Genomic DNA, 12,725 nt, shown 5'->3' on the forward strand with positions numbered 1-12,725 from the left:
AAAAATACTTTTGATAAACAAAGTATGGTTAAAATGTCACTTCTCCTCTTCCACCAACAAGAAGAGATATTAATGATCTACTATTCGGGCAGATTTAGCAGTGAAGTCTATCCTTGAACCAAACAACCAGGTTAAGAAAATAATGACTGAAAGTATCTGCTTTCTCAAACAGGAGTTGACAGGAGATCTGAATTTTAAGCCCCACACTATCATGGTAATTTTTTTCACAGATATAGGGTTATTCTGGTTTTGTTTCTTCTTGAGTCAGTTTTTGTAAATATGTACACTTCCTCTTTCTTAAAATAATCCCTCCCTTTGCATTTCATGATCCCACGCTCCTAGCTTTCCTCTCCTATTTATTCCTAGTTTCCTCTGCCAGCTGCTCTTTGGCTTATCGCCCTGTAATGTTAGAACATTTTAGGGCTATTTTATTCTCTCTTCCTGCTAGGTGATTTCATTGACATTGATTTTTTTTTTTTTTTTTTACCGTTTGTTTAGGTGCTTTCATTGTTAAAAAGATTAAAACTTTTATGCAAATTTATCAATCTTTTCTTTCATGGCTTCTGGATTCTATCCTGCCTAAAGAGGATCAAGCCATAGCTGAATTACAGGGACTTAATTGCTATATTGATGACTCCTAAATTGTAATCCCAGCCTAATCTCTTGTCTAAGATGTGGACTCATAAACAGAGGCCTGCTCATATCTCTAGACATATCTCACAAGTGTCTCCAACTGACTACCTCTACGTTGAAACCTGTGATGTTGCCCCCTCAAACAGTGCCCCTCTCCAGCACATTTATAGTCAAAGTCTCCAGAAACGGATTGCTCAGTCAACTGTGTGCCAGCAGTGTGTAATTTTGATAGATACTGCCGAACTTCCTTTCAAAGAGGGTGTATCCATTTATACTCACACTAGCAATGTAGCTATTTTCTCCATGGGCTTGTCAACAGGGTGTGCAATCAAACTTTTGGATATTTACAATCTGATAGATAAAAAATAGTACTCTGTGTAGTTTTAATCCATGTTTCAGTTATTATGAACAAGCATGAGCAGATTTTCATATGTTTAAGGGCAATATGAATTTCTTGTTTAGAGCTCATTTTATTGGTCTAGGTTATTGACCAACAGGAGGTCTTGGTATATTAAGGAGATTATTGTCTGTGATATGAATTGCAAATATTTTGTTCCAGTTTGTCTTTCACTTATTATTGTTTTTACTGTGCAGAATTTTTTTTTTATACAGTCAAATCTATCAATATTTTCTTCTATGCCTTCTGGGTTAGTCAATTAGGCCCTCTTTGCTTCAAGATTAGAAAGGAATTGCTCCATGTCATCTAATATTTTCATGGTTTCATTTTGTATTTTTATGTCTTTGATCCATTGGAGGTTACCCTGATGAGCAGAAGGACCGTGTCTTTTCTTTGCTCAAAACACTTCAATGGTTAAATTTCAAATTCTTAACATGGTCTGTTAACTCCAGCGCAGTCTGGCTCTGTTCCTTCTGTAAAATCATTATGTAACATCCCCCTTTTACAGAGTCTCACTAGGTTTGTTTCCAGTCCTCAAATGAGTTTTGCTCCTTTATGTCTCAGAATTTTGCATGAGCTGTTCTAGAACCAAAGTTAAGTCGCTCTGTGATACACTGCGAAATCACCCAGGGCCGCTGCTCTGTGGCGCCCAGTTCTGTGCTGACTGACTTGTGTAATTGTACACTCAGCGGCTGTCTTCCCTGCTAGGCTGTGGGCTGCGAAAACAGATGCTTCAGGGGTCTTGTTGATTACCGCAGCCTTTGCTCCCGAGCAAGTGGCTGAAAACAGAAGCAGCTTTACGAATATTTATTAAATGAATGAATAAATGAAGAATAACAGGTTTAATGAAAAATTATTTTAATAATACCTAATTTCATTTTTTCTGGTTACTCACCAAATAACCTCTGACCCATAATTTATTCTGCAGAATCATCTACATAATCAGGAGGGACACGCTTCGCGTCAATGACTGATACCAGGTATCCCATCAGACTCCTGTCTCCTTGTGAATTACTCAACTGTATTCTGGCTTAGAGATTAGCCTTTTATGACTCTGATCAGGGACAATCAATTCCTAAACTTTAACTTTTACTGATAAACACAAAACTGGCCTTTAAAATAAAAACCAGGTTTAGAATTGATAACAGCTTATTTCTTTAGTATTGAGTTAGAATACCCAGCCAGGCATGTATGTGTTAGCAGAGTGTGAACCCACAGCGCTCCCCTGGCAAACACATTATGAATAATACATTCACTCCGCTAAGTACGACTCACCTCTTGAAAGTTATGTTGAGTGAACTTGTCTGCTATCCTTAGCAGCTCCCGACATGAATGTGTGTCAGCAAAAGCCCGAATACCAAGGCAGTTAGAAGGATCCAGTTGTCTCTTTAAGAACTCGCAGCAGGCTTCCTGTATCTCGGCCAGCTGGAGGAGGCAGGCGGCGGGGAGGAGCGTCTGGACGTTGCCCTCCTCCACGGTTATCTGGGAGGTATACGCAAAGTCAATCAGCAGCTCCATGGCCCGCTCGTCTATGTCTCGGATCACCACCTCTGTCTGCCGGCTCTCGGCCAGCTCCCCCGTGAACATAGCTCGGAAGTAGGGGCTGCAGGCTGACAGAATGACTCGGTGGGCGTATATCTTCTTGGCGCCCACAACCAGCACCACGTCGCACAGCTCCCGGTGCTTCCTCAGGAGGTTAATCACTTCCAAGGTTTGGCGCGGGTGCTTGTCCGAGATATAGGGCATGCGGGCGGGCTGGGGAACCCCTTCTGGCAGTTTGTTGGGGTCTCCGAGGGTGCAGCGGCTTGTTACGTCCATTCCCGTCTCTCCTGGTCGAATGTTGGTGCACCTGGGCGGGGGAGAAGGTGGCAGTGTCACTGGAAGCTCACTCCTGCAGGAAAGTGTTCCTGAGCCACGAGCCCGCAAAACCTGAGGGCAACCAAAGACAGAACTAAGCCCCAAAGAGCTCCCTTTCTAAGAGTTCTGGAATCGTAACCTTCCTGAAAGTCCTTCAGGAATGACTAGTATTGATCTCAAATTACAGCACTTCTACTGTGTGCTCCCATGAAGGGGAGGACAAGTCTTTTTCCAGCTCAGGAGTCAGACTAGACTAGGCCGTATCTTTTACAACTGCCTGCAATACAGTAATAAAAATGGATGAAAAACACTTCTAGATTACGATCTATGGACTTTAATTCCTTAATCCAGTTTAACCAAGGTCGTGATATTTGTAATTTCCCTAAAACATATAAATGCTTATTTCTTGTTATCACTGGGTGATATTTTAAATTGTTCTGAAGTTCAGCACAAAATGTATAAAATATAGCTCATGTTGCATGAAAAGATCAGAAGGAAAATAGGCCATGGTTGAAAAATTAACTATATGTATGGAGTACTCCATTTCCTTTATCCTAAGATGCCTAGTTTCCAGTTTTTACTCTCAATCACAATGGTTCTAAAAAAGTAAAAAACAAGACAAAGCAAGTCACAAGCACAGGTTACAAAAAGCAGTGTGTCACTGGGCGCTGTGGGTAGTTGCGTGGTAGTTGCGTGGGGCCAGACATAGTTCAGTGGCCTCTTTAGTCTATGAATGAGAGGGGAGCTTGGCGTAAAACTCTGGGATGCTGAAGAACACTGAGGTGTCAATCACACGGATACTATGTGCTGTGTTGCCGGCTAGTAAGAACAGCTTTGCATACCTTTAATACAACATTCACAATCCTAAAAAGCTGTCATTAAATCCACTGTGTCTTACAAGCGAGAATATACAGTAAAGAACCGTGCATTTGCATTCCAAAGGCATCAACTGGGAAACCTAGAGCATGGTTCTTCCTTTCTCCAACCTTTTTCCCCAAGTACCTATAAGTTCAGCCTTTCTGTGCTCGGCCACAGCCTGGAGGTGGCTGTGAACCCCAGAGCACAAACTGTTCCTAACTCCTGGTGCCGGGAGGGAACAGTGCTGTGCACACTTGACTGTTGAAAGGCTGAAACATAAAGCTGAACAGTTAAAGGGTAATTTTACCTCCCCCACAGGAGTACAACGAAGGAGGCTTTTAACCGCTGTACTTACTGGTGCCTGCTGTGTAGTAGATGCTCAAAGAATGAACCACATGGTTAAACCAACAGTGGTACAATCAAGCTTTAAAAAACCTCACCATTAAAGGCAAGACCAACTCAAAAATTCCTGTTGGAATACTGGCACTGCATGTAGAAGTTAAAGCAAGTTTGTTGCGACCTTAATTATGTATGTAAGGACGGTACTGCTGAAATCAGATATAAGCAATTTTTTGTTTCACCGAAGTACAATATGGAAACTAATTTCTACATACCTACTTATTTCTTTTAAAAGTATACCATAGCCCCCCTCCCCACAAAAAAGTGCTGTTATTGTATTATAGATTATGACTTTAAGTAATGGGTAATTTCTATATTCTTATAAACTGTGGTTAACAAACTTGGAAGGGATCCTCTCAAATGCGGTCATTCTCCGAAGTGCTGTCCTCTCTGCTCACGTAACCTCATGGTTCCCATCACCCACATGTGCACGGCTCAAGGACTCTTATCTCCGATTTGGGTAACTTCTCAGTTCACATCCATAGGACCGTCCCACCATCACTCAAACTCAGCATCTCTCTCTCTCTTTTCAAAGATTGTATTTATTTTTTGAGATAGGGGAAGGGAGGGAGAAATAGAGGGAGAGAAACATCGATTGGTTGTGGGCCAAACCAGCAGGGCTCAATCTCACTGTATCTCAGTGAAATATCTAAAACTGATTCCCCGATTCTCTTCCTTCCTCCATGCATGTCTCTCCTCTGGTCTTCCCGAGATCAATAAAAGGCAATTTTATCTTCCAGCTGCTCAGGCCGGAAATGTTAGCATCCTTCCTTCCCTCCCACACCTCAACCCAACCCATCAGCAAATCCTGTCATTCTGTCTCCAAGTAATATCTGGAATCCAAGTATTCTTGTACATCCCTACTAGCCCCGCCCTAATTGAGACTACCCTTACCTTTTAAAATAATAACCTTGTAAGTGGTCTTCTTGCTTCCACATTTGCCAATTTATATTCTTCTCTAAGCATTTATTTAGACCTTTCAATTACAAAAGGCAAGGTGAGAGCGCCCTGGGATGATAAAGACCATTAGAAGTGCTTGGTTCGCAGTATTTTTTGGTTTTGAAATGGACACACTTTGAACGTCATTGGGAGGACCTGGACTCCTAGTTCACCAGCTGCCACCAGGGTCCTGTGTGAAGTCATGCCACGCACTGAGCTCCCTAAACACCTAGGAGGGTCTGGTTTTTAACCTCTCTTCTAGAGGTATCAGGACTATGACAAAGAGAACCACACTGTTCAGTACAAGAACAGTAATTTCAAGCGGAGAGAGTTAAGGGGAGGAAGGGAGAATTATACGAGAAAGGAAAGGAAAAAGGAAAAGGAGGCTTTTAGGATGGTGGAAGGTTGTGATCTAAACAGAGAGACAGCAGGTGAGAAAATAATGAATGGCCAAAAACTTTTGCCCCTCCATTGTCCCCAGACTTCCAGTGAAAACCTGAGGTACTCGACAGCAGCCGTCATTGAAGGTGAACAAAGACACAGTGAGTATGGGGGCACTTCTAGAAAGAGCCTCGGCTGGGAAAAGAAGGGATGTATAGCACTATATCTGCCTAAAAAGGTCAAAGCCTGAAAAATAACTACATACTGAGGGAGAAGTTTAAAAATATAAGAGGGGGAGTATAAAAAACATTGAAGAAAAAAGAAAGATACAAAAGAAAAAATATAAATAAAACAGAGAGAATAAATGATGAGGTCCCTGAAGAGCGGAAGCGTGCAGGGCCGAACCGAGGGCTGGCCTGCAGACCACGGAGGTCAGGGGAAGGGCATGGGAGGAGCGCGCGGAGGTTCACACCGAATGTCCTCTCTCTGTTTTTTTCTTCTGTGAAGTTGGGAGTTGGAGTGGTAGGTCATTTCCTGGCAGTGAGTGGAGTGGTAACAGGATCATGGGAAGAATGGGTAAGACACGAAATAGCTGCTGTGGGGAATGAGTAAGCCTTGACTAGGGCACGGAAATATTGCTGGATGACACTGCTGGCCCAAATGATATTAAAGACTGACTACAGCAGCATGGATTCCCTGTGGTAATCAACAGCCCAGACTGGAGAATATACATGCCTGCATTAACCCACAGCTGGGAAATGCCACGGACAGAAGGAGGCGTTAGGTGACGGCTAGAAAATGGCTGAAGTGGCTGTGGAAGTAAACTCGGTGAAAAGAGAAGGGGCCACGGCATGTGGGCCTTGACAAAGAAGAGATGGAGTGAGCTTTCAAGAGATTAGGGTCAGAAAACTATTAGGACTTTTGATTTCGGAGAGAGTTTAACTGGGTAATAGTAGAAATGAACTGTGGACGTGAGTAAAGGTGAAAGTCCCAAGAATTTAGGAAGTCAAGGAAATGCAGGCTAGGTAAAGGGATGGGTCATTCCCGTGCATACTGATGCCTCCTAAAAGGATAATAAGAAGCATCAAGTCATGTGCAGATAAGAAACATAAACCAAAGAACAAATCAAATATCTAAAATATTTTTCATGTTTACCAAAGGAATATTACAACTTTGGTAACTCCCTCAGTAATTAATATATCTATCCACCCAAAGAGTGTGAGTCAGCTTCAAATTTTAGAGCTATCATGTCACGCATTCCTCAGATCTTGTACTCTAAAGCAATATTCCTAATTGAGGAAATCTTTCTGTAAGTGGCTAAGATAATTTGAAACGAAGCACAATAAAAAGTTTAGAAAACAGAGTCTCTGCTTCTAAAGCATTTATAATCAATTTCACCTCTTAGTCCAAAGCAGAATCTTTCCTTAGCTTGGAATTGTTTTCTGTCTAAATGAACAGCACTCCTTTCATACTTCAAAAGTTTTGTGTCAGTATGGAAATTAACAGCTTGTTCTTAGAAAAAAGATTCAGCTGATTTGACCCTCGTTTAAAGCCCTAAACATACTTGAATAGAGAGACTAGTGGTTTGAGTATAGACATCTTTGAAACAGAAATAGCATCTCTCTTATTGTAAGTGCCACTTCTGCTCATTAGAAGGGGACCCTCTAGGCACTACCTTCCATCCCCAATTCCATGCCAGAAAGACAGGCCGTTAACCCTTGATCTGAAAATAGGCCACGGATTCTTCAGCCTCAAGACCAAACGAGGGTCAGCAGTGGGTGCCCTGGCCCAGCAATCAAGGCGAGATGGAGGAGGCCAGGAAAAAGGACGCGCGGGCCAGTGGCTCTCCCTTCACATCAGGAAAGCCAAAGCCTTCCTCGGAGAGCCCTCGGAGACGACTTCCCTGACCTCTTACTGGCAGCTCTGTCCCACAGCCATCCCAAAGGGTAAAGATGCAGACATCAAGCGTGATATTCAACTGCCTTATGTCTACGGGAGAGGGAGGTAAGGAGGGGCGCTGAGCGAGGAACAGCCAGATCAAGCAGCATATCTTACACTACTATTTTTAAGTACACATTTTAGACTGACTAGAATAAGTAGGAAATTCTGAAGATATGAGATCTGAATGTGATTTTTTTTTTTTTGTCTTTTGAAGCTGAACTCAAGGAGAAGCTCATCTGATCTTCACTGTGAATGAAAATTATTGATAAAACTCTAGATGCAAAAAAAAAAAAACAGACCTAAAGCTTCTTATCCATTTTGAATCTTTACAGGATTTCATCTTACGCTGCGCTGTAAGTACCCCTGGTACTCCCTAAGGTTCTGCCTTTGGCATCCTTCTGTTCTACCCTCATTCACGCCTACAACTTCTAGAACCTTCTGCACACTGATGACTCACAATTAAAAAAAAAAAAAAAAAAAAAAAAGCCTCCAACCCAAACTGCTCCTCTGCCCAGGACCCATATTCCGAGTGCACACTGGCTGTCTCTACCGGGCTGTTTCCTAGACATGACAAGCGGGAAGTGTGCGAAGGGAACCTGCTTTTGGCTTACTGAAACCCGTTCCTCTTCCGGCCTCTTTTATCTCATCATGGCAGTGCTTAGTGTCTCTAGCTGAAACTCTGACTTCACCAATCCTTCTCATTTTGCTATTAAACTCTCAATTCCATCCTCTTCTCCCAACCCCCACTACCATAGACCTGTTCCAGGCCCTCTGCTTTCGTCTAAGCGACTACAACTCCTTAAGTTAGTTTCTTTGCCATCATTTCTTCCCTCTTTGTAGCCCCTGCCCTTGCTTCCTAAATATCAGCCCAAAGAACGAATCCGATCTGTATAAAAGTCCAATGGCTCCTAAATGCCGGGCGGGTAAAGCCAAACTCTTTCCCACGGTGGCAGCCTCATTTCCCGTGACTCGTCCTCCTCCTTCCCCTTCTGCGTCCCCCACATACTCTGCACCCCAGATATACTTACCATTCCATGCATGCCATACTCTTTCAGGTTCTTGTTGTCTGTTTTTTGGCACAGCTGTTCTTTCTTTTTATGGTGCCTTTTATTATTGCTCTTCTTTAAATTCTTATTTTTTTAAGTACATTTTACTTTTTTTATATAAAAATATTTTTCTTTTTTTTTTATTGTTCAAATACATTTGTCTCCACCTTCCTGCCACCACTTTCTCCTCCCCCTTCCACCTCCATCCCTCAATCCTCTCCCACTGTGGCTTTGTCCATGGGTCCTTTATACATGTTCCTTGACTTGACCCTTCCCTTCCCTTCCCCTGCACCCACTCCTTCCTTCCCTCTTGACTTTAAAGCAAATTCCTATCCTTTCTAGAAGATCCAGCTCAAACACCACCATCTCTGTGAAGCTCCCTTTTCTCCACAGAGCAGAGGTCCCCTCCTCTGCGTTTACATCTGTTAGAATCCTGTCCCCGCTGAGCTACGGTGCCGCTTACGGGTCTTTCTCTCACTCCACTGCCTGTGTGCAGTGGACACGCACCGACTGGGCACCGTGTAAACGTTTGGTGAGTGAACAAACTACTTCCTAATAAAGTCAGGCTTGGTTCCCATTTGTATATTTAAGGAAAGGTGGAAGAAGTAGAGTGCGAAATGTTTTAGTGTCTCTAAATGGAATAAAGGATTAAAGACATCTTGGGAAAGAGACACCTCGTTGGTGAGATTGTAGGTTGGTATAATCTCTAAGGAAGGGAATTAGCATCTACCAAAATCTGAAAATGCACATATTCTCTGGGCAATTTTATGTCTAAGAATTTATTCTATACTTGCACATTTGGATATTCATTGTAGAACTGGTTCTAACAGCAAAATATCTGAAATAACTTAAATGTCTCTCAAAAGGACAGGCTAGCTATGGTACATACCGAAGATGGAATCCTATGTAACTATGAAAAAGAATAAGGTAGGTCTGTACGTATTTGTCACAAACTACAAGATAATCTGTGAAGTGAAAAAAGAAAGATACAGAAGGACACGCACGGTATGCTGACATTGGTGTTTTTTTGCATAGGGGAGATGTTCTGGACATGCTTGTACATGCCCTGCACTGCCTGGGAAAGAATGCGCACAACCGCGTACCGTGGCCGCCTCTGGAGAGAAAAGCCGAGAGCCGAGGTCAGCACTGGGACACTGACTTTTCATGGAATGCCCCATTTGATTTTTTTAAAATTACATAGCATGTACCCACCACAGCTAAATAAATGAATGGAATAAAGCTTTACTAATAAAATTGGCCCAAAAGGCCCAAAATTAAGAAAAGCCAAAAAAAAAAAAAAAAAAAAAAAAAAAAAAAAAAAATCTCAATTAATTTCACAAAACTTTATAATTATGCATTAGAATCCCCTTGACAATAATTTCCCATCTTTTCTTGCTCATAGTCCCTGTCCCCAGGGGTAGTGTCTGCAGATGCTGTTCAGTCACCCAGTCACTCAGTGACCCTTAGGTTCCAGGGCTACAAGGATGCAGAAGACAAATGAGACTCAAAGAGTTCACACACCCGTAGCGAGAAAGAGTAGGGGCCCAAATAATCTCAATGGAGAGAGTTACCATTCATTCAAAACTTCTCCAATAGCATCTAAGTATAAACTCAGCTTTACTTGGAATGGCAGCCCAGCAAGGAAACACCCTTTGGAAGGGTGACCGTGACTTAATGCAGACGTCCGGGAAAAGTAAAACCAGGCAGCAAAGCGTGGGCCGGGCTTTGGCCGAGTGACGGGAATGAAGAAAGAGCTGTCACTTAACGGTAGCAGAATTCTCCAAAATGATTCTGAATAACTGGCAGTATTATAGAATAAAGCAGAGAAGACGGGTGTGAGTAAATGAATGTTTTATACAGAAATGACTGATAAAAAACATTCCCACGCTGTGCTTTTTCTTTTGAAAGAATAATAAGCTCTTATTTTAGCAATTACATAAGATATAACATTTATAGCAGCTGAGGATGAAAAGAAATCAGTGTTTTTTGTAACCCTTTTAACAGCTGAAGTGATAAGTATTAATATATGTTGTTAATGTCATGCACTTTCAGTCAAATACTGCCACTATAGAGTAAGATATGAACAAGATAATGGCATTTGTTACATCCATAACATCTCTTGTACATCAAGATGTATGTACAAGAGATGTACATCTATAACATCCTAACATCTGGAGATCTCGAAGCATTTGCAAGCAGTCATTAATTCCCAATTTCCCAGCCAGATACATTAGAGGAGTAACTGGGGCACAGAGAGGTGAGCAGCTCAGAGTGAATAAAAAAATCAATAATAGATTTGGGAAAAGATAATTCTGGTTCTTGCTACTGATTTTAAGTTATAGGTCACACCCCCATCACGCAATGTTCCTTTTCTTAAAAGGTCTGCCACAGTTGTTTATTTTTGATGTTAAGTAAGTGATTAAATATAGTTCATGAATGTAAAATGAGTTTAAAAAATGAAAACACCGAACGGGGCTCATTTTGCTTCAGTAAGGACTGATGTCCTATTTGTTAGCACATTCAATTTGAGGGTTGGGAGGACCTATACTTGTCTGTATTTTTCCCACACGCTGCTCTGCTTTTCTATGGGCTAATTTATTATATCCAATACTTTTTTTACTCCTCAATCTTCCCTGCAATGCAGCTATTTTAATTAGCAGAACAAATGTATTATTGAATATCAATGAAAAAACTAAAACCATAATTAGACATTCAGTACAGTGTGTTATAAATAACCATTATATTGTATACTTATGTGACAACAGAACTCTCTACATTCTACAGGGAACTGAGGACTACAATAAACCCATATATCATAGTACACTTAATGATTATCATAAAAAATTACCACACAAAAAGGAAAATTTAAATGTTAACTACACAAAATTCATAGGACTCTTTAGAAATTTAAGTTCTATATGTTACCTTATTGAAAAAGCTAATTCCTAATATTACTTTTGATTTATTTTAGAACAAGAATTATTAGTTTCAAGCAGAATTTGGTAAGATTTGTAAACCTTTATTTTTTTTTTTCCTTTTACATTCAGTGAAGCACTGAATTATTACATGCTGGATTCCAATCAGTGAAACGGAAGGCTTTCTCCCTAAGTGCCTACCTGCGCATTGGCTTTCCTTCCATGCACCATGAAAAGTCCCCTTCACCACACTCTAAAGCCGAACCTAAGACAACAGAAAAGCAGCAACTTAATACAAACTACTTCTGATCTTCCCAGTAACAATCTCCATATAATCATTTCGTTCAGTGACAACACCATGTCCTATTATTTCACAGGCCTTTGGCAGAAGCACAGTCATAACCTTCAGGGTGACTCTCCTTACTCTGGAAGCTACACCGGTCACAAGCGAAGGTGAGGGGAAGCGCACCGAGCAGCCCCGACCGCCAGGTTAGTGCTGTCTCTCTCCGGAAAGTGCTGGGAGACGTGTAACTCTGACCTCACCGTCAGGCACGCCCGCAGAGCATTCACCTGACACCCGCAGCAGTACTAACGTGACAGCTTCGACAGGGAATGGGCTGGTTCACAGCGGATCTGAAAGCTGTTAACTTGGCCAGAAGTGACAGAAGCAGGGCGGGCATTTTGCCCTTAAAAACAACTCTGCTTCCGACAGCCCGGGCAGCTTGAACAGTACGGAGAAACTACGGCTCGTTATCAGCACTCCCCTGGCCCCGACACAATGTCCACCACCCACTTGGCAAGATCTCGCTAGGTCCCCCAGGGTTAACTGGGACGCTTCTCCCGAATTCCAGCCCCTGCCCGGGAAAGCTGTCCAGGGAAGCCCAAAGCCCCCAGGCAGGACCGCCCAGCGCTTCCCCTGGCTCCGGGGTAGGGCTGTCAGCCAACTACAGCGCTGCCTGGTGCCCCGCGAGGCCGGGCCGCAGCCCCAGCCCAGCCCCAGCCCCGCGCCCCAACAGTCCCTCCGCGCACTGACAAGGCGGCGGGCGAGGCTCGGCCCGTACTCCGCCCGGCGACTCGGCAACTTGGGACCACAGATTTGCAAAGTGAGCCCGGGACGCTCTCCACGGTCCCCTCTCTAGGGCAGCTAACTTACCGGCTTGGACACTCTTCCTTTGCCGCAGCCTCCCCCGCCTCCCCCGCCTCCTCCGCCCCGCCGCTTCCTCTCCGCTTCCTCCGCCGCCGCGGCTGGCGCAAGTAGGGTGCCGCTTCTCGAGCTATTTCCTCCCGGTCCCTCACCCCTGTTCAGCGGAAGGAAGTGGTCCAGATCTTAAAGCGTTCCCCCTGGAACCCACTTGCTCC

General features: G+C 43.1%; 1 protein-coding gene across 2 annotated transcripts in view; it reads right to left on the bottom strand.

Moving 5' to 3' along the window:
* Positions 1–12,561, bottom strand: part of KLHL20 (kelch like family member 20) — a 31,461-nt gene extending 18,900 nt beyond the window's left edge. Inside the window, exons 1-3 of one of the 2 annotated variants that reach the window (XM_054587749.1) lie at positions 12,520–12,561; positions 11,568–11,631; positions 2,306–2,879 (exon numbers count right to left, since the gene is read on the bottom strand). In XM_054587749.1, coding sequence (XP_054443724.1) covers positions 2,306–2,879; positions 11,568–11,590 — 597 coding nt within the window. In that variant the 5' untranslated portion in view covers positions 11,591–11,631; positions 12,520–12,561. Of the gene's footprint in view, positions 1–2,305; positions 2,880–10,072; positions 10,244–11,567; positions 11,632–12,519 lie in introns of those variants that run through there. The other variant, XM_054587750.1, reaches the window with a different exon arrangement.
* Between the last annotated feature and the right edge of the window lie 164 nt (positions 12,562–12,725).

The sequence above is a fragment of the Pteronotus mesoamericanus genome, unplaced genomic scaffold (assembly GCF_021234165.1).
Source record: "Pteronotus mesoamericanus isolate MK-2021 breed Mesoamerican mustached bat unplaced genomic scaffold, CSHL_Meso_final scaffold_1186, whole genome shotgun sequence".
NCBI lineage: Eukaryota > Metazoa > Chordata > Mammalia > Chiroptera > Mormoopidae > Pteronotus > Pteronotus mesoamericanus.